General features: G+C 43.6%; 1 protein-coding gene across 2 annotated transcripts in view; it reads right to left on the bottom strand.

Moving 5' to 3' along the window:
- cdh12a (cadherin 12, type 2a (N-cadherin 2)) overlaps positions 1–18,252 on the bottom strand; it is a 90,757-nt gene extending 72,505 nt beyond the window's left edge. The window contains exon 1 of one of the 2 annotated variants that reach the window (XM_052128162.1): positions 18,019–18,252. In XM_052128162.1, the coding sequence (XP_051984122.1) occupies positions 18,019–18,252 (234 nt within the window). The remainder of the gene's footprint in view (positions 1–18,018) is intronic. The other variant, XM_052128163.1, reaches the window with a different exon arrangement.
- Positions 18,253–21,959: the final 3,707 nt, after the last annotated feature.

The raw sequence follows: 21,959 nt of genomic DNA on the forward strand, positions 1-21,959 counted from the left end.
CTTTACAGTGTTCAGTGGAACACAGAGTAATCCCAACTCGTCCAGCAAGATTTCAATTTCAAGTTGCACGTTACTTCCTTGTGCAACGAGGCAACACCTGAGAGCTGCGATGAGCTACGTCTACTTACGGCACGCAAAGTCACTGGAAGCCAGGAACAGAAAGATTTCCGAGGTATTTCTACTCATTATGACATCATAGTTGAGGTACGTTCTGTTGAGTGCCTCGTCCAATAGGAGTTGAGAGTTCGATCCTTTGTAATTTCACACAGTTGTAAAGTGAGCAAGGCTTCTTGGGATTTGTAGTCAGTTTTGTACTCCCTTTGTTTGATTTTGCCGTGGTTTTTATCAGCAAGATTTATGACTTCAGTCAGATTTATGGGCCTGTGATTTATGGGCCTGTGGTGTGGAGAAGTGGTGGTGGCATAGTGGGCTAAAGCACATAACTCCAGGTTGCTCTAGGGGGATTGTTCCTGTAATAAGTGTACTGTAAGTCGCTTTGGATAAAAGCATCTGCCAAATGCATAAATGTAAATGTAAAAAATGTATGTGTGTGTTGTGTTGTGCACACACAGCTTTGCAACTAAGCAAGATGAGGCAATAAACAAAAAGTTCTCCTAGAATGTCTCCCTATATTTAGTCTTTCATAGTGTTGCCAAGACTAATTAGTTTATTGATCAATTTACTGATTCATTTGAATCCCTGCACAGAAGTTCATGTGCAGCATTTTGTCTTCTTGCTGTAACTAGTTAAACATTAATCTTTGTCAATATGTTTTTGACTGTGTGTTACAACTTTTGCAACAAGAACAGTGTGATTTGTATTTACTGTAAAGTCATCTGTTCAAGTTTAATGCCGTCACCCTACAGTAGTATATGTAAAATCAGATTTTTTTTTTACCAGAAGAATACTAGGCTAACTTGATTGCAAAAATACATTTTATAATCTGAACATATTACTACGTTAATTAATTCTTTAAAAAGTGATTAAATATTCCAGTTATGTCTAAGATGTTATCAATTGTTAACAGTTATTCTTTAAATAATATCTCACATTTGATGATGAGCATGATCTAATTTATAAGTAGTCTGTAAGCCATGTTTTTCCAGTGACCTATTTATAGCGACAGCCTTATATGTCTGTTTCAAATAAATCTTCACTCCCTCTTGCAGCTGCTGTTGTCTGGGTTTAGATAAATCAGAAGTTGCAGGCATGGCTCCACCATGTCAACTGGCTTATCTTCAGTTAAGAAGGGTGAGTAGTTTTATAATGCAGCAGCTATCAGATGTGGTTTGTGGTTGAGAACATGACTGTGACAAACTCCTGTCTCCCAGTTTACATTTGCACAGACAGCACTAAGTTAGGCTACACTGAATGCACTGGCATTGAATGCAGACTATTTGATTTAGCTCTGATCCCATTTAAGCAGGAGGTCCAATTCCAACTACTTTGTGGAAGACCTTGATATTGAATTATGAAAACATAATAATATATAAAAAAAATAAATAAAATACAGAGTGATACAATATAGAGTCTATTTAACCTTATCCCTTTGGTAAGAATGCTAATTAAATGTTCAGAGTGGTTTCAGGTAAAAACAACTGCGTTAATAATGTTTCTAATTTATCAGTGCACTCAGTTCATAGCCTGTATGAAATCAAAGGGCCTTTTATCCCTCACTTTTTAATTTTATTTTGGACCTCTAGTTGTATCAAGGTGCTTTTTTAAGTTGACAACTAAGGGGGCTTTCACACTTGGTTCGATTGCCTGTTCCGAACCCGAGTTCGATTGCTCTCCCCTCCCCCCTGCCCCCGATGGACTGTGTTCACATTATATATTTGTATCCGAACCGCGGTACGCTTGCGTCATCAAGCTGCAGCTGGTGCGTAATCGTGTTGCTTGATAACCGTGAAATGAAAAGGCGTCAAAATTCAATGAATAGACTTGCTCGGTTCACATTTTTTCTTCTTTTTTTTAACCTTTGGTTTTGTTTTCAACATAAAGATACAGAAACACACTTGCGTCTGTCTGCTGCAAAAATACTGAAATCGTTTAAAAGACAGCGGGCTGTCCGCCGAAGACAATTTTTGCGAAGGCAAGCAGAAATCACCTTTTTAAGCGGACCCGAGTACGGTTCGCGGGTGCGCACCCGAGTTCGGAAGACAGCGTTCACATCATCCAAACAAACCGAACTCTGACGTCATTCAAACCGGGGTGCGCACCAAAAGTGCTAGTGTGAAAGCCCTCTTGTCCAGTCAACTTAGCATATTAATTTATGATCCTATCAACTTGTACTTTAGATGAATTAGCACTTATATTTGTCATGTCAACTCACTTAACAAAGTTGTCTGAACAAAGATGTACCAGCTCCCAGCATGCATTGTAACATGAATAAATAATGAGGTTACACTGTAAACCCGATTTCATATCTAATCAAACATTTAAAGTATAATGTACTTACTCAAATCGATTAAGTTTTGATTGCATTACTAGCAAATGTAAGTATGTTAAACTAATTTGTAGACCTAGTTGAGTCTGTGAATAACTTTAAGTGAAATAGCTTAAAATTCCCAAGTTTTAGTCATGCAATGCACGATGGGAACGTGAAAGCTGTCACTTTGCCGCCGTTTTTGCTGAGAAGACGACGGCATTTTCCTGCCGCACACCGGACAGTCCAGTTGCTACTAAAACTCGCCAGAGACGGTAAGTAGCTTTGGTCTCGCCCTCCCGATGTCCATTGTTTAGCTAACGTTGCTGCTGAGGAGTCAGTCAAATTAATTTGTTTGCGTGTGGATATAAGGGGATGTTGTTGTGTAGTGGGACGCTATAACTTTAACTAACGTTAGGTCGGCAGCCATTTTCACCTGCTAGCTAACGTTACAGTTTGAAATTTTTTTTCACTTGGTGCGCCGTAGTGAGAAGTCCAAGTGAAGCAGCCGTCACCCGTTAAGGTACTTACCTAGCTAGCTAAAAGTTAAGTAAGTTACTTTTATCACTGGAGGGGCTTTTTGTGACGGTTCTTGACCGAACAGACGTTTTCAACGTCAAGGTCAACGGACATCACCTGTAGCCACTGGTTTGATGGCTTAGCTAGCCAAATTACCTTTCTCGCTTGACGCGCTTTTTGTGAACTTGGAAAACTGTCGTTTTAACCAGTTCAACGGGACATTTTTCACCTGTAACGTTAGCGTATTGGCGGACGCCGCCCCGCTTTGAACCGCCTCTCGGCAGATTAAGAGACAATGCGGACGAAAACCACGCGCATTCATGGCGGGGAAGGGAGCGCAACCACGTTGTAACATTGCTAACTTTTTTTCTTACTGGAGGGGCTTTTTTGAGCAGTGTAAAACCGTTGTTGTAACCAGTTCAACTGGACGTTTTTAACCTGTAACTTTAGCGTCTTGGTGACACCGCCCGATCCACGCTGAACGAGGGACACGCACTGTTTTTTCCCTAGTATTAAATGTGAATGACAACTTTGACCATTCATTTTATTATTGTCTTATGCATGACATAGTCTCCGCTTTAGTGATTATTTTACCTTCAAGCACTTAAGAGAAAGTGAATTGCAACCGGATTATGCAAACTGAGTATATTAGCAATACACACCCCTAATAATGACATTATAGCTTTAATGTTAGCTTATTTGAAAATACAGGTATATTGTTTCAATAGAATACTGTAGCTTATATAAGTTCCCTTGTCTCTTATTTTCTTTGCTTTATTGTGTTGCAGGTCATGGGAAGAGATTCTTTTGAACCCAATATCCTGAGATTAGCAACAAACTGAATATCAATCTCTGAAAAATATGCTTTGGAAGTGTAAGTATTGCGCTCTTAGCAGTGAAAGGAGAGCACAGCTATTTAAGCATTATAGGCTAAAACATGGAAGTTATGCAAGAACAGAGCCTTTTCCTTGTTTACATCAGGAATGTCCATGTACATTTAAATCACTCAATGCACTAAAAGTACATTTATCCCGCCTTGACACCAAAACTCCCGATCAGCAGCAACCAGGTGCACCAGTTAAATTTTGCTGTCTGTCATGTGGGTTTGCCGAGTCTTGTTCTCAGACCGACTACTTTACTCACCTGCGTACTGCACACTTAAAAGTAAACCATAAAGTCAGGTGCCCGTATAAAGACTGTAACTTGGAAACCAGTATGTACTCCACTTTCAAAGCACACAAGAGTAAAGTACACCAGGACCAGAACTGGAAAAGGTTCAAGTCAGAAATCATTGGATTGGATACTGTAAGCGATGACAGTGATGCTGCACAAGACCAAATGTCACATGCTGATGATATGGACGATTTAGAAGATGTCAGTGTAGAAGCCAGTGAGACTGATCTTCGTGATTTAGAAAAACAGCTTGAGCACAACTTATTATCTCTTCTGTTAAAGATGCAAACTGTCCTGCACATACCAGAGACTTCTGTGCAAGAAGTAATACAACAGCTTTGTCAAATCAATAAGCTGTCACAGCCACTTCTGCATAACAGAGTGAGGGACGTTCTAAAGAAATATTATGTTGACATCAATGAAACAGTTGTGAGAGAGCTTAACAGTGTCGTGTCAGAAAGTAACATAATGGCATTTTGTGCCAAAGATGGATCCCTAGGAACTGCTAAAAGGAGAGCGGCCTATGTACGTAGAGAGTTTCCACTGGTGAACCCATTGAATACTGTGTGGAAAAAGGCAAAAAAACACTTGCATATGTCCCTATTGTTCCCATGCTCCAGAGGTTGCTGAACAAAACTGACATATTAGATAAAGCCATGTCAGAAAAAGTACATGTCCCACAGGAATATAGATCATATGTAGATGGCCAGTGCTTTAATGAAAACTCTCTTCTTGCAAGGGACGAGTTCACAATTGCTCTTGGACTTTACATTGATGACTTCAAAGTAGCCAATCCTCTAGGAACATCAAAGCTGAAACATAAAATGTGTGCCATATCCTGGGTCATTGCAACATACCTGCAAAATATAGGTCAACCCTTAACTCAATCCAACTTGCACTACTGTGCAATACCTCAACAGTCAAAGAGTGTGGTTACGCTAAAGTTCTGCAACCTCTTATCTATGATCTAAAGTCATTGGAGCAAAATGGTGTTTACTTGGAGCAACTAGGTGAGAGTGTGAAAGGCACAGTCTTATATGTTGTTGCTGATAATCTTGGTGCCCACTCCCTTGCAGGATTCCTGGAGAGCTTCACTACTGAAAAGTTCTGCAGATTCTGTTCGGCAAGCAGTATTGACACACAACACCAAGAGGTATGTTTTGGTTTCTTTAAACTCCGAGACAAAGGCTCCCATGATATGCAGGTGCAGGAGGTGATAGAGGACCCAGTATTGAGTCGGACTTATGGTGTGAAAAGAGCATGTCCTTTAACTGAGAATCTTGAGCACTTTCATGCAGTCACTGGTTACCCTCCTGACATCCTGCATGATATATTGGAAGGCATTGTTCCAACTGAGTTGTCCCTTTGTCTTAAAGACCTGATAGACAAGGGGTATTTCACACTAGAAATGTTAAATCAGGCCATCAGAAACTTTAACTACACATTTACTGACAAAACAGACTGACCTCAGATTACTGGAACGGGATTTTCCGCCAAAGGGACCATTGGTGGAAATGCCCATGAGAATTGGTGTCTCATAAGGCTTCTTCCATTTTTTATTGGTCACTGTGTCCCTGAGGGTGACAACACTTGGGAAATTGTCATGCTTTTCAAAGATGTGGTTGAGCTAGCTGTTGCACCAAGGCATACTGAGGAGACTATAAAATAGCAGAGCACAGACAGCTGCTGCAGTCAACATTTCCAGATTTTCGTGGCCAAAGCATCACTTTGTGGAACATTACCCTCAGCTTGTAAGGAGATTTGGTCCCCTGTCTGATGTTTGGACAATGCGCTTTGAGGGGAAGCACAAGTTCTTTAAAAAGGCAATTCGCAATGTGCAAAACTTCAAAAATGTTGCCATGACACTTGCTACCAAACACCAGAAAGCAGTCAGTTACCACCTTGACTGTAGCTCTTTTTTCAGACCATCAGTTGAGATGACAAAGGTTACCCCAGTTTTGCTCGCCTCTTTCCCATTGAACGTTCAGAGAGTAATCGCGCAAAACATTACAAAGCCTGGGTCGGTTCTTAATGCATCATCTGTCTGTGTAGATGGAATAAAATATCATCCCGGCATGATACTCTCTACTGGCTCATGTTCATGTCTCCCTGAATTTGCCCAGATTCAAAAGATTGTGGCTGTTAACACAGAAATTATGTTTATTTGCCACAAAATGACAGCATGGTATTGTGAGCATTTAAGATCTTACCAACTTGTCTGTAATGAGGTCCCCTCTTTGGTTGTGGTTCAGATGTCAGACTTGAATGATGTCTTCCCATTATCAGCATATAGGGTACAAGGAGAACTTATGGTAACACTGATACGATATGTTATTTGCTAAATACCTGTCTTTTATCATGGTTTCACAGATGGCTGAGCAACAGAATATAACCATGAGGGTTATTGTCTCCGATGGAGATATAAGAAAGATGACGAAAAAACGACCTGACACACTTGATAATTTGATTGGCTGGCTCAAAGGCACTCTCCAAGCGAACTATATTTTCACCTTACAGTACCAGGATCCTGAATTTAAAAATGAACTGTGTAACCTCACCAATCTCTCTGAGCTCCCAGAGAAGCCAACAATCAAAATCATCCCTATGATTGAGCTTGTACCAATCTCAGCAAACACTGAATCATTTGGTGACACAAGCAGCCAGGCTGACACCGAGATCCTGTCCAGCTCCCCTCTGGATAGAAGTTTTCAGTGGCCAGAGGTATTTGACGTTCCCAAATTTTCGGTTGATGTTGAGTACAGACTTTGTCAAGGTAACCTGTTGTATCTCAGGGATGGAACCTATCTTAAGGTGACTAAAGAGTTGAAACATGATATCCTAGAGAAACTGGCTGAGACCATGTATGCATTTAAAGCATACCCAGAAAAGGAAGATTTTGAAGCCGTTGCAAAAGCCTTAGTACAAACCCACCCGTGTCTCCAAGAATCAGGGTCATCCTGCGGCTGGATTGGATGGAAGAACAGTCTGAAGTTCAAGATGGGTAATTATAGAACTAAAATGTGCCAGATTGGACAAGTTGATGTCACTGTCAATGGTGGTAAACGTGGAAGGTACACTGCAAATGCCGACCCTCCTCACAAAGGCATAAAAAAGCCAAGGAAAGGGGAAATACATTACCTGAATATCTACACCTACCTGAATATCCAGAGGGGAAGGATGACCACAACCTGGAAGAAGCTCGCCAGGTTTTGGTCAATGAAATGATTAAGACAAAGCCAAATGGGTCCCTTGTTAAGAAAGAGATGGACCTGACGTTTGCACTTCGGAGAAAAGAAGTTGTCCAAAACAAGCCTGCCATCAGCCAGATGGTACATCGATGGCCAGCTCTTTTCACAGAAAGCCAGGTATGTATTACTGTTTAAAAACGACGTATGTGTCACTGTAATGTTGAATACAATTTGTCCATAGATTCTTGTTTTTAGCTTCTTATGCAATACATGTTTTGTTTCAGGTTTTTTAGAGTTCACTCACCAGAGTGGTGGGGAAAAGTCTGCAAGAGAATTTCTTTGATGAACTTGACCATTTCTCTCCAAGGCTGATGGACCTCTTTAGGAAGAAGAAAGGCCTGACCGGCCAGCTTTTGGCTGAGCTTTTACGTCACACAAAGCTGGGTTTGACTACATTAGTCTACTACATCTTTCCTTTCTCTGTTCATCTCTTTTGTCTTTTCTTTTCTTCTATGCTCTATCTCTTTCTTTCTTCCCCTCTCATTTCCCTTAATCGTCTCCTTTACTCTCTTCATTCCCTAATTTTCTTTTTTGTCCTCTCCATTTTCCTCTCCTTTTGTCTTCTTGTACATAAACATTGTGGTGAATTTCTGGAATTTATTTGATAAATACATGTGCAGTGTTTCCCACAGAATTAGATTATATTTGCGGTGGTGTGGTGTTTGATTAAGGCACAACAAAAGGGTTAAATATATCATATATTTTTATTTTATTTTATAAGTACACATTTCCATTGCCAACACTTAGTGTCAGATAACTTAAAGACATTGCTATTGCTACATTGCTATGCCATTGCTACACTTTCTATGACTGCTCCGCAGACTTCTTGTTGCAAATTTTGCTCATACACACACACACACACACCAACCTGGACCTGGAGGTGGACACACACACACACACACACACACACACACACACACACACGCAAACACAAACAAACCTGGAGATGGAGGTGGACACACTCACACCAACCTGGAGGTGGACACACACACACACACACACACACACTCAAACTTATTGATACACTCAAACACAGGCTCACACACACTCACACATTCAAAAAGACTCGTGCACACAGATTCAAACACTCACACACACACTCAAACACAGACTCAGACACACACACACACACACACACACCAACCTGGACCTGGAGGTGGACACACACACAGACTTACACACACACACACACACTGATCAGAATCAGAATCAGCTTTATTGCCAAGTATGCTTACACATACAAGGAATTTGTCTAGGTGACAGGAGCTTCCAGTCAACAACAAGACAAACAATACCAAAAACAGCAGCAAGACATAGGTAATTAAAAACAAAAAAAGAACACAAAATAAATAATTATACATATACGTACATACATTCACCTTCATACATACCCACATACACACGTAGTGCAAATCTAATACAATCTGTTATATAAAGAACAAAAACCTGTATATTATGTACAGAGCAATGCAAGTAATGGCAGAAGTGGATAAGTTGGATAATATAAATTAAAATTAAAATTAAACTGTGTATTGCACATAATTATTGTTCAATGGGGCAATTTAATTGTTCATTAGATGGATGGCCTGAGGGAAAAAAACTGTTCCTGTGTCTGACGGTTCTGGTGCTCAGTGCTCTGAAGTGCCGGCCAGAAGGCAACAGTTCAAAAAGGTAGTGGGCAGGGTGAGTGGGGTCCAGAGTGATTTTACCAGCCTTTTTCCTCAATCTGGAAGTGTATAGTTCTTAAAGGGGGGGCAGGGGGCAACCAATAATCCTCTCAGCAGACCGAACTGTCCTTTGTAGTCTTCTAATGTCTGATTTCGTAGCTGCACCAAACCAGACAGTTATAGAAGTGCAGAGGACAGACTCAATGACTGCTGAGTAGAACTGTTTCAGCAGCACTGGTGGCAGGTTGAACTTCCTCAGCTGGCGAAGGAAGTACAACCTCTGCTGGGCCTTTTTCACAATGGAGTCGATGTGTATCTCCCACTTCAGGTCCTGTGAGATGGTAGTGCCCAGGAACCTGAATGACTCCACTGCTGCCACAGTGCTGTTTAGAATGGTGAGGGGGGACAATGTTGGGGTGTTCCTCCTAAAGTCCACAATCATCTCCACTGTTTTGAGCGTGTTCAGCTCCAGGTTGTTTTGACTGCACCAGACAGCCAGCCGTTCAACCTCCTTTCTATATGCAGACTCATCATCATCTCGGATGAGGCCGATGACAGTGGTGTTGTCTGCAAACTTCAGGAGCTAGACAGAGGTGTCCTTGGTGGTGCAGTCATTGGTGTACAGGGAGAAGAGAAGTGGGGAGAGCACACATCCCTGGGGGGCACCAGTGCTGATGGTACAGATGGTGGAAGTGAATTTTCCCTGCCTCACAAGCTGCTGCCTGTCCATCAGAAAGCTGGTAATCCACTGACAGGTAGAGGTGGGAACAGGGAGTTGGTTTAACTTAGTCCGGAGTATATCTGGTATGATTGAGTTGAAAGCCGAGCTGAAGTCCACAAAAAGGATCCTTACGTATGTCCCCGGTCTGTCCAGATGTTGCAGGATATGATGCAAACCCATGTTGACTGCATCATCCACAGACCTGTTTGCTCGATAAGCAAATTGAAGGGGATCCAGAAAGAGTCCAGTGATGTACTTCAGGTGGGCCAACACCAGTCTCTCAAATGACTTCATGACCACAGATGTCAGGGCGACAGGTCTGTAGTCATTAAGTCCTGTGATTTTAGGTTTCTTAGGGATGGGGATAATGACTGAGCATTTGAAGCAGCATGGGACTTAACACTGCTCCAGTGATCTATTGAAGATCTGAGTGAAGATGGGGGCCAGTTGGTTAGCACAGGAACGAAGGCAAGCTGGTGAGATGCCATCTGGTCCTGGAGCCTTCCTTGTCCTTTGCTTCCGAAAGACACGGCACACATCGTCCTCACAGATCTTGAGTGCAGGTAGTGTAGCAGGAGGGGGTAGGAGGGGGGTTGCAGGAGGTGTTAATGGTTGTGTGAAATGAAGGTCTGAGTGCATGTGGGGTGTGAAATCGGGCCTTTCAAATCTGCAGTAAAACACATTCAGGTCGTCAGCCAGTCGTTGGTCCGCCACATGGTTGGGAGTAGGAGTTCTGTAATTAGTAAGTTGTTTCAGGCCACTCCACACTGATGCAGGGTCGTTAGCTGAAAACTTGCTTTTCAGCTTCTCAGAGTAGCTTCTTTTAGCCACTCTGATTTCCTTATTCAGTGTGTTCCTGGCCTGATTATACAAGACTCTATCCCCACCCCTGTAAGCCTCCTCTTTGGCATGACGAAGCTGTCTGAGTTTTCCTGTGAACCATGGTTTATCATTGTTGAATGACAAAAATGTCCTAGTAGGGATGCACATTGATATTGTGGCGGGCCACCACAAATTAATGAACGTATGGGAAACCCTGATGTGAGTATCCTTAGCAAGATATGTTTTAACTCTTGTGTCCACTATCTTGCAGACCACTGAGCCAACAGACATCAGGTGCCTATGTCTTCTGGGACTGCCTGTCATCTTGGCGGATGATTATTCTGCCTTCTTCAAGACATTCTCTGTAAGTTAATTTGTTTTGTAAATGTTGCAGGTGCATGCGCTTTTGGTCTAATTTTTAGCTGTTAATGAACACTTCCATTCATTTTCAGAATTATTTGATCAGCATCAGTGTCTTCATTTAGTCTCTATTTAATTGCCGAACAAAGATAGTTTACCCACTTTCAGTCCCAGTCCTATTGAAAAAGTAGAAAATTTCTCCCAATAACTAAGGTTGTATGAATCCTTTTACGATTGCCCCAATTAGTTTTTTACTTTACTGTCACTGGTTGGAACTTGTGAAATTGTTTTTGGGTCTAAAACTCAAATGGGGAGTTCTAATTGCACTTGTTAGATTCTGGTTGCTCCAGTCATCAAATATCTTATTGTGTATGTTACTTTCAACTGGTAAAGTAAAAAAAAAAGCAATTAAGGTGAAAGGTACTGAGAGTCATAAAAAAATGTTTCAGCACGACTGTGCCCAAAATATGGAGTTTACCCACTTTCAGTCAAAGTGTTGCAAACTGTACAGATCCGAATATGGCATTTGATAAAAATTCAAGACTGGTATCGTCCCTTTAATATAAATTACTTTCAGTGTGGTTCATATTGTACAATGCTTTTCATTATAAACAGTCACAGGTTATTTTTGGTGGACAAAACACCATTGTCTAACTGGCATGTTTATGTTCTCTGCTTGTCAAAACGTTTCTTTCACTGTTAGGATGTAACTGACAAGGCCTCGTACATTGAAACTCCAGTGGGAATTCTCTGCCTTGGTCAAGAAAATACCCAGCTCAACCCATCCAGAGTAGGGATCATCTTGGAAGGGTCTGTGGTAATGGATGAACTGGCCAACCTGCCTCAGGCCTTCTGTGTCCTTTTCGGACTGATCTATGCCCTGCACCTGGACTACCCCAAGTGCATGAAAAACACTTTCAACTTTATTCACCAAGTAATGCTCAAACTGGGTAGAAGTGAGCTGGTACCCAAAATTCAAACTTTGAAAAATCAGCTGGAAGCATAAAATGGGGTTCGAAGTGGCTCTACTACTGTTCCAGATTTGTTTGCCACAGTTTGTAACGTTGGACTTTTATGAAAATATGTTTACTGTTGTGTATGGTTTGGAGTACATGTGTCCTGTGGCATTTGCACTGATTTTTTGCACAAGATTCCATGACACAGGCTTTGATAAAATTTCATTTCAAATTAGTTGGGTATTTTAGTGACATTACCAAATAAAAGGCAGATGTCTTGGTGCATTTTGGATTTTCAAGATATATAGAGTAGATATTTTAGTCATATAAATGAGAATGTTCAACTATATAAAAATTTTCCCTTACAGGATTGTAAGTTATAATACAGTTTTAATGTGATTTGTTGTGATAATGATGTACACATGCTTGAGCACGATAAGTGTTTTTGTTGGCATGATGGTGCTTTGTTTTATGCAATGTTCAGGGCATGAATGACAAATTTTGCCACTGTTTCAGTCTTATGATTCAAGGTTGTTAAAGCAGGGGGCCTGTAAGTTAATGCTGTTTTCAAATAAAACGGTAAAAAAATGACTTTTGTATTGCGTATTTGTCTTAATTTAAATGTTCTAGTTTAGTATATTCAATGAATACAAAGGTTTAGTTACTTTAACTTAAAATAGTAAGTGGAGTTCATGTGACAAGACAATTAATATTACAAGAGATTGTAAGTTAAATCAACTTGGCATTCAGTGTTTTGAACTTAAAATAATAAGTCCACCCTTTCATTAATTTAAGTTAAATGCACTCAAGTTTTCATAACCCATTACTTAAAGTTTTTAAGGCAACCGGTTTCCTCAAATTTTTTAAGTGAATTCAACTTATCCGGGCTTACAGTGTAGTGTTGTAGGCTTATTTTTATTTTATTTTATTTTTGCTCTTTACAGACTTTGTGCTGCTGCTGTTTTTGTCATCACTGTTGATTTAGTTGTGTGTGGAGTTTAAGAGCTCATCTTTTACTTTTTTTAATGATGTTGGTTGTGTATCATTACTGAAGTTTGTGTGTCAAGTGTTGACATATATATGCCTCCTAATAAAACTATTACATGTGTAGCCTGTATCTCAAGAAGAGGCCATCCTGCAATGTAAAACTTGTTTCCTTGATAAATAAAGTTAGATTCACGGAACACTTACTTTACAGCGGCAAGCCTTAAAGTTCAGTAGATTAAAGTGAAGTTGTTATAAATTACCCAAAGTTAAGTTCAACAAACTAAACCGATTAAGTTCAGTGAAATAAACTGATGAAGTTCAGCAAAATGAATAATATTGGTTACTGTCGTAACCTCTGTTCCCTGATGGAGGGAACAAGATGTTGTCTGGTAGGGCAATGCAATGGCGTCCACAATCAAGTGGGCAAACCTCTGTTTGGAGACAGCGTTCCCTTTCCGCTGTCCACCAAAGCAGGCAACGAGCTGCTCAGAGCATCTAGAGCTCTGTGTTCGATCCAAATAGATGCGGAAAGTACACACCGGACACAGCAACGAGAAGCATGGGTCTGCCTCCTCCTGGGGTAGCTTCGCTTGCAGGCTCACCACCTGGCCCCAAAAAGGGGTGTGGGAACCTTGGGCATATAGTCTGAACGGGGTCTCAGGATCACGTGAGTGTCTTCCGGACCAAACTCCAGGCACGTTCGCTAACAGAGAATGCTTGCAGGTCCCGACCCTCTTGATGGAAGTGAGCGTGGAAAGGAGGGCGGTCTTCAGAGGGACAGCCTTTAGCTTTACTGAATCACAGGGCTCCAAGCGAGGTCCCATGAGGGAAAGAGGCACGGCCTTAGAGGGTTCGACCTCCTGGCACCTCTTAGGAACCTGATGAATGGGTTGTGCTATTCAAGAAACTTACCTTTAACTCTTTCCCCGCCAAACACGGAATTTTCCGGGTTTTATGAAAAAACGCTTCCCCGCCAAACACGGAATTTTCCGGGTATCCGTGTTTTAGGTGGTATACGGTAAGGAAGACCCGCGCGCATGTTTTGAAAGAGTACGCAACTCTTTGATCAAAGAAACAGACTGCGATCGTCTCAAACGTGAAGTGGAACACCATACTAATACTAAAGCACTTGTTTGATAAAATGCCTTTTTCTCAGCTTTTTGTCCGAAATGTTGTTTTTGACAAAACCTACCTCTATTCAAGTGGCAATAAAAAAAGAACAAATGAAGATAAAATAAAATCGCTTTTTTGCCTAAAAGCAGAGGCTCAGATCTTTATTTTGATATATAGCATCTTCATATATTCATGGAAGAAAATATTTTGCGGGCCATTAAAGTTTAGCGAAAATCGTCAAAAACCCTGGCGGTGGCTGGCAACTTTTTTTAAAAACGCTGGCGGGGAAAGAGTTAACAGCAATGTGTTGTGTTGCAACATTGCAACTACAAGACCTCGAGAGTGGAGCGGTACAGCTGCCCCTCCAATTCTTTGCAGGGAGGAAAGCACTGACCTGACTGCGGGGGATGCATACTTGATTAGCCCTCGGGGTCAGCTGTTTGACAGCATGTCTGTACCGAGGGGAGCTCCCGTCAGGGCATACCAGAGCGGCAGAGGGAGGACCCCCAGGGGGGCAATCAGGTCTACCTGTGCCTGGCCCAATCAACTCCAGATCAGTTGGACCGCCTGAGGGTAGAGTCACCACTCTCCCGTGAGTGTTACATTCCATGACAGAGCATCTGCTGTGACAGTGCGGTGGCCCGGGATGTGAGTGGCATGCAATGAGTCGCTGCTGAGGTGATGGGCGAGCTGCGACATGAGACGGGACCGTAAACCACATTGGTGGTTTCTATAGGCTACCGTTGAGGTGGACCAACACATGCTTGCCCTGAATCAACGGCAAAGAGCCTCCACAGGGCAAGCTATACTACCAGCAACTTGAGGCAGTTGGTGTGCCAATGCAGGTGAGGTCCTATATAGGAGCGCTCAACCTATCTTGGAGGCGTCTGTCATAACCATGACGCTCAAGGACAATTGCTGTATGGGGACTTTGGCCCACAAAAATGCAATGTCGGTCCAAGGGCTGAAAAAGGCAACGAGTAGCAGCAGTGAGAGCCACACATGCGTACCTCGGGACTCGTGTCTGGGGCCAGTGCTGTAGTGGTCACATATGCATGAACCCGAGCGGCGTAACCACCGTTGAGGATGCCATATGCCCCATAAGCCTCTGAAAGTATTTCAGTGGGACCAACATTTGCTGCCTGGATAAGTTCAGGCAGTTCATCACCGACTGCACATGCTCGTTCATGAGGCACGCTATCATTGACACTGAGTCTCCAATGACGAGAAAAGAGATGCGCTGAACCAGGGAGAAATTGCTCTTTTCCCAGTTGACCTGAAGCCCTAAATGGCTGAGGTGCGTGAGCACTAGGTCCCTGTGTGAACGCAATAACTTTCAAGAGCGTGCTAGAATCTGCGGTCGTTGAGGTAATTGAGTATGCGGATGCCCACTTCCCTTAAAGAGCAAAGGGCAGCCTCTGCGACCTTCGTGAAGGCACGAGGAGACAGGGACAAGCTGAAGGGGAGGACATTGTACTAATATGTCCGGCCGTTGAACCCAGGCGGGACCTGGTGAGTTTAATCGCATAGCTGAGTCGGATAGTTCTGGCCAACCAGCACAATGGGTTGGAAGTGATAGCCACGTGTCCAATCACCTGGCAAGGGGCACTAAGGGAAGGAATGCATCCATCATTCCTGGGGGTGGGGCTTCGCAGCTTTGCGTGGAGTGCTGCTTCGGGGATCGATTCTCTGACCCGAGGTGGGCAAGCTGAGGGAACACTCGAAGCACTTACCTCCCTCTGCGTGCCCAGCATAAGGCTGAGGAGGAGTGTCTCTCCGGCCGTACTCGAGACTTGTCACCACCGGCTGGCCAGGGGTGTATTTTGTGTGGTGTACGCGATGGCAGGGGTGCCACGTTCGTGATGCCCAGGCTGCGAGCATCAGGTGTTCAGTTTCCGCAGGGGTAGGGACCGTGAACGGCGGCGCTATGACCAGAGCACAAAGTAAACAGCTCTTTTCTTTGAAATGTAGGTACCGCAACCCATATGGGGGGGTGGTTGTGGTGAGAGAAGGGGACAAGGTATTTACCTCCCGGCCCTCAACCGGGGGAGGAAGTGGACTGGTTACTAGCTCCGAAGTTCCAGCTGATGTCTTGGTCCTCTGGTGGCCTGTCTCAGGGGCGCTTAGGAGAAAAGCAGGGGACGTCTCTCTCCTGAGCCAGTTGGGTTTGTGTCGCCACAGGGGCATGCCCTCGGTACGCACTCTTGAACCGAGCCGGGGCAGGACGTGCTGGATCGTCTGTTGTCTCACCACTGAGAACTGCTAGGCGAAGTGCTCAACGGTGTCACCGAAGAGGCCGACCTAGGAAAATGGGGCGTTAAGGAATCGTGCCTTGTACGCATCTCTCATCTTGACCAGGTTCAGCCTCAGGTGGCGTTCCTGGACCACAAGCGTGGACATCATCTGCCCGATTGCGCACACTGTGACCTTAATCGCTCAGAGGGTGAGGTCAGTTGCAGAGTGCAGGGACAACATCATCCTTCAGGCTCGGGAACCAGGTGGCGGCGCTCAGCGGGCACAGGTGTGCCACGATTGCTTTGTCCTCTTGGGGTATTGTGGCATAACCCTCAGCCGTCCCCCCGTCAAGGGTAGTGAGAGCAGATGAGCCAAAGGACCAGGTTCGGGCAGTAAAAAGTTGCCCTCCACTATCGCGTCAGCTCGTCATGCACTTACATTTACATTTATGAATTTGGCAGACGCTTTTATCCAAAGCGACTTACAGAGCCCTTACTATAGGGACAGTCCCAAGTGCCTTGCTCAAGGACACAATGGTGGTGGCTGTGGGGCTCGAACCAGCGTCCTTCTGATTACCAGATTACCAGTTATGTGCTTAGACCACTACACCACCACCACTTCCGGGAAGAATGAGACTGGAGCGGGTTGTGGCTGCGAGCGGCGCGCCAAACCTAAAACCCAGGCAACCCGGGCAAGCATGGTGGTCAGCTCCGCGTCAGCCTCAGACTGGGCTGCCACAACTGAAGACGGCAAAACGGTTGAGTCCTCGGCGTCTGACATCACCAAGGCACTCTCAACAGCAATCGACATTTCATCCTGCTCACAAGCTCCGGAAAATACATAAGGCTGGCGGATAGGCAAGCCTGTCACATCCCAGTGCTGGACGTAAGCAAAGGAGCGTACCGGGGAGTGAAGCCCCCGAATCACCTCCAGCGTCAACCAAAGTGGTCTTGTACCCGTAGGTAGGAAGAGCCGCGAGGGGGATGAAGTGGTTTTCCCTCGAAAGAAGAAAAGCTGTGACCGCAATGTTGCCATGGTTACACTCTTGCAGTAAGAACATAAACCATCCACGAATGCTTCCTCAATGCGCTTATAGCCCATGAGGGAGTGATCATGACCATCAGAGGCGGAGATGTAACGACCGCATCCAGGAACGGCACAGAGACATAAAGGCATCAGAGACATGAGGCAAAAAGAGGTTCAACATCACTGCGCCTGCTCTAGTAGAGGAAACAAAAACTATTTTAGAGGGATAGCTCTTTAAAGTGCTGTCAAAGCACCCAGGGGTGTAGTCTGAAGCGGAGTGCAGAGTGGAGAGAGAATCGCTGGAATGAGCCGTGTATCCAACAGCAATGCTTCACAGAGAGGTGATTCAGCTTGCTGTAAGTACAAAACACTCGGCTCCTTGAATCAACAAAACATTTTTACAGTGCTGCAAATTCCCTGCAAGTTTTGTTGCTATTGTTCAGCTCAATCTACTGAAATATTGAAGTCTTTTTTCACTGCATGGAAAAGATGACCTTTGACAACATTATATTTGCTCAGCTTGTTTTATCGAACCACTTTATGTCTCTAATGTTTTTTTTTTATTTTTATGCGATCCAAAGCTAGTCATGAACAAAGAAGAGCATAACAGAACAAATGGAATAAGTAGAGGCAGTGACTGAGGATTTCCTCACAAAGAGCAGGAACAAGCCTTCGAACTCCTCCACAATTTTTATCTCAAGCACCAATCTCAATATATAAATATCTTTGTTTTGAGCATTGACTTTGAGAATCAATAACATTTTACCTTTCCAACATACTGTGGATCAGATCCCATGTATTCTTCCAGGACAAAGAACTGATTCCACACCCATCCTCTCTTGACTCTGTGAGCTTCAAAAATGCCATGTTTCCTATGTGACATCAGATTCCTGTGGTGCTCCTTCCTCATCCTGTTCTGGGATGAGGAGGGCAGGGGAGACACAAAGCTTTTGTCTAAGACGCACCAGAGGAACAGCAGCAGGCAGTTCCCCATGAGCATTGGAACAACCTTTGGTGCAAAGTGGTCGCTTTGATGACTTCTATGGTGAAGACAGAGGAACAATAAATCCAATTTGAAGTACTCCACAATCCCTTGGCAGCATGAAACGATAAACATCCATGAAACTGCTTAAAATTCACCTCCTGCAGGAAAGAGAAAGCAACAGTGCTTTAAATCAATGAGATTATAATGATTTGTAGGGGTGTCTGGATATAATGTTGGCATGCAATAAAACAAGAAGGCCATCATGTCTGTGATGTTTTAATTTTTTTTGTGGCAGCGTAAATCTCTTGTCTGTTCAGCTATAATATAATCTCACTTGAAGGGCTTTTAAAAATACAGGAAATCTGCAAATTGGCTCAATTGAGTTTGTTTAGAACATTTAACACCAGGAGGTTTTTGATACTAGCAAATAAAAATGATTGCAAGAAAAAACTGTTGGCAGACCTCCAAGAGAATGCTGGATGTGCAATGTGGTGTTTATTTTCAGTGCACTGGTCTCGAAAATGAGGTGGTCCCGCTTGAATAGGTGGGATGTTTTTTTTTTGACCTGGCGACACAGCCTGTCCAGATGCTTAAGGTCAAAAATCAGTAAACTTTCCTCTTAATCACCCTCCAAATGGAAAGAACCTGAGAAATTAGGTACACGAGAACTATCCATTACTGCACCAAGTATGATGAGAATTAAATAAGGCTATACAAGTCAGGAAGCCATTGGAAAACATAACTGGAATCCTTTAAAAAATGTATTGTGTTGCAATTGGAAATATTTTGTGTGAATTAATTTAAAGCTGCTCAAGTGTGTAATTTTGTACCATGTTAAAATAATTCTCATCTCAGAGTCAAAATAAGTGAAATCTTTTTGGACATTTTATGTTTGTTCTTATTGCCAGTCTATGTGGAGAAGGGATAGAACAGGTGATTTCTGGCTGAAGGAATGCAACGTGATGTAAGTGAATTTGACTCTGTGGGTCTGTTGCTGGATGAAGATTCTGAGTAAACACGGGACTTTCAAGCATTCATCACCCAGCAAATTCACTGAACTTATGCTGTCATATCATGTTAAGAAGAATGAGAGTGCTGTTAACAGACACTGAGGATGAGAAAACCAGAGACCAAAGCAGAGGAAGGACAGGGACACACACACACACACATGTTTACTTAGGTATCTAAATCGGGACATGTCATAGACCTCCATTGTTTTAAAAAATTTAAATGTTTGATTTTAGAGAGATTACAAAACAATAAAATGTTTGGACACTGTACAATATTGGATTGCCACTGTTATACCTAATGTGAAATCTGGGACCTGAAGCAAAGTCAACTGAGAACCACACCCTTAACCTAAAATAATTTTTTCAGCATTTTTTAAATAATGATAATGATAATGGTGATAATATTAATAATAATAATAATAATACATAAAATTAATACAAATATTATGTATTGTTTTATTGTTTTAATCATTTTGCAATAGAGGAAATCCCTGGAGTTGTGTAAGATTTAGCTTGTGGAGATAATGTGGCCCCAAACTATAGCTTAGTATGCACACACACAAAGTACTTTAGGAACGACTGCATATTCTGTATCACCACAGAAACACATGATACACCTAAATATGTTCTGTGTACCATCTTACAAGCTGAACAACAATGTGTCTGGGTTCTACAGAGCAGGGAGCGAGATATGCAAATGAAGAAAATCAAATAATTAAATCTCATAAACTTCACTGAACATAGTAAAGTTGAGATGCCCAGAGTGATTAAAGATGATTCCAATTAATAATCAAGCTAGCTCTGTAAAGCTCATCAAATTCAATCACGTTTAGACACAGGGATTACAGGACAGAGAGAGTACTATGTATTCATTTAAAGGCTTTAATGCTTAAACTATTGTTCTGTCTGGGCAGTGCACACTTAAAAACGTCTAGTTACTGTTGTAACCTCCATTCCCTGATGGAGGGAACGAGACGTTGTGTCGATGTAGTGACACTAGGGGTCGCCATTGGGAGCCCCAGACAAGAAAAGGCCAATGGGAATTGGTGAGTGGAATCTGCATAACACTCCCCCGGATACGGGTATAAAAAGAGCCGGAATGCAACCACTCATTCAGGCTTTGTGCTGAAGAGCTGAGACAAGGTCCCGGCCATTTCAGCGGGTAGGTCAGTGTTGTGGCAGAAGGGACACGCAATGTTGTGTCGATGCAGCGAAACTAAGGGTCCCTATACAAAACGCCACGACTAACTGACCTGTGTTACATGGACTGGTGGTGCGAGACAGGCAGACCTCTGTGTGCCTTGTTGACAGCGCACCAGGCCATCATGTAACCTTCTCCAACACTCTTTTTGGCGTCAAACGGTCCCCTACACCTCTGGGAAAAGTCGGCTGCTCAAAAAATAAGGACCGGCTGGCCCAGCTGTGGCCTTTTTTCTTTTTTTCTCCCCAAAAGTAACAAAATCGTTCAGCTGGGGGCCATATAGGTTCCACGTGAAGGGGTGTCCCTCCAAAGAGGAGGACAACGCGGTGACCACACCCCACCTGAGGTGGGGGAGGGGTGGGGGTTTGAGTGGAAATACATCAAATGATCTTACTGAACCCTGTCGGAAGCATCACATGTGGAGAGGTTCCGAGGGGGGAGGAGTTTCTACAGAAACGGTGAACAGGGGCAGAGGAACCTCTGTCCAAGGAAGACACGGTTTACCAACGGGGAAACCACTTTGTGGAAAATATATCACACGAGGATACCAATGGGGAAACTAGGGCATGTGGGCACCTACCCCAGTACAGGGCCTAGTTAGCACAGGTACTGGGCCAGCAGCGAGTTTCTATGAAAATTCGCCAGCCACAGGGCTAAGGAGGAAGGACATCCAGGGTCCACGCCTTTGTGAATGTGACTGGGAGTAAAAGCGCACGTCTTCACCTCAAGGGAGGGGAAAGGCACTATGAGCAAGAGGAAAACGGCCAGCTGTCTCGAAACTTACCTGTTCGTACCTGACAACACACAGGACGAAACCGGCTCAACACGGAGGTTGTAAAACCTTGCAAGGTGTAAGGTGTTGCCCAGCCCACTACTCTGGTAAATTTGGGGCATGCAGCCCCGCGGAGGGTGGCACACCCTGGACATGATATGCCATAGCCACAACGATGGTGTCAATGACCCAGAGCCGTGGCACCATGCCATCTCGTGACCCGAATCTGAAGTCAGTGCTGAAGCAGTCTCATATGTGTCAACCGGAGCGGTGTGACCACCACTGAGGATGCCATATGCTCCAGGAGCCTCTAAAGTAATTTCAGTGGGACCGTGTTTTCCTTTCACCAGGGTGGACATCGCTTGCCTGAGAGACCACGTCATGACCTTTGTTGCCCGGAGGGCGAGCTTGGTCAACAAGCGCAGCTCCTGTCTCGATCTCGAGTCAGAACTACCATTGTGCAGTTCTCTGAGTGCTTCGGCTTGGTGCACTTGCAGGAGAGCCCTGGCGTGCAGGGCGGAGGCGGCCTGTCCAGCGGCACAGCAGGCCTTAGTCGCCAGTGATGATGTAAACCTACAGGCCCTGGACGGGTGTCTCTGACAGCCCCACCAGGTAACGATGGCAACCAGGAAATATAAACATAAAATATAATATGTGTGTGTCGCACTTTTAGAAGGGAAATATACTCTTTTAGAGGAAGAATAAACTCTTTTAGGCTGCTGAAGCACCCAGGGGCATT

Source organism: Xyrauchen texanus, chromosome 6 (genome assembly GCF_025860055.1).
Source record: "Xyrauchen texanus isolate HMW12.3.18 chromosome 6, RBS_HiC_50CHRs, whole genome shotgun sequence".
NCBI lineage: Eukaryota > Metazoa > Chordata > Actinopteri > Cypriniformes > Catostomidae > Xyrauchen > Xyrauchen texanus.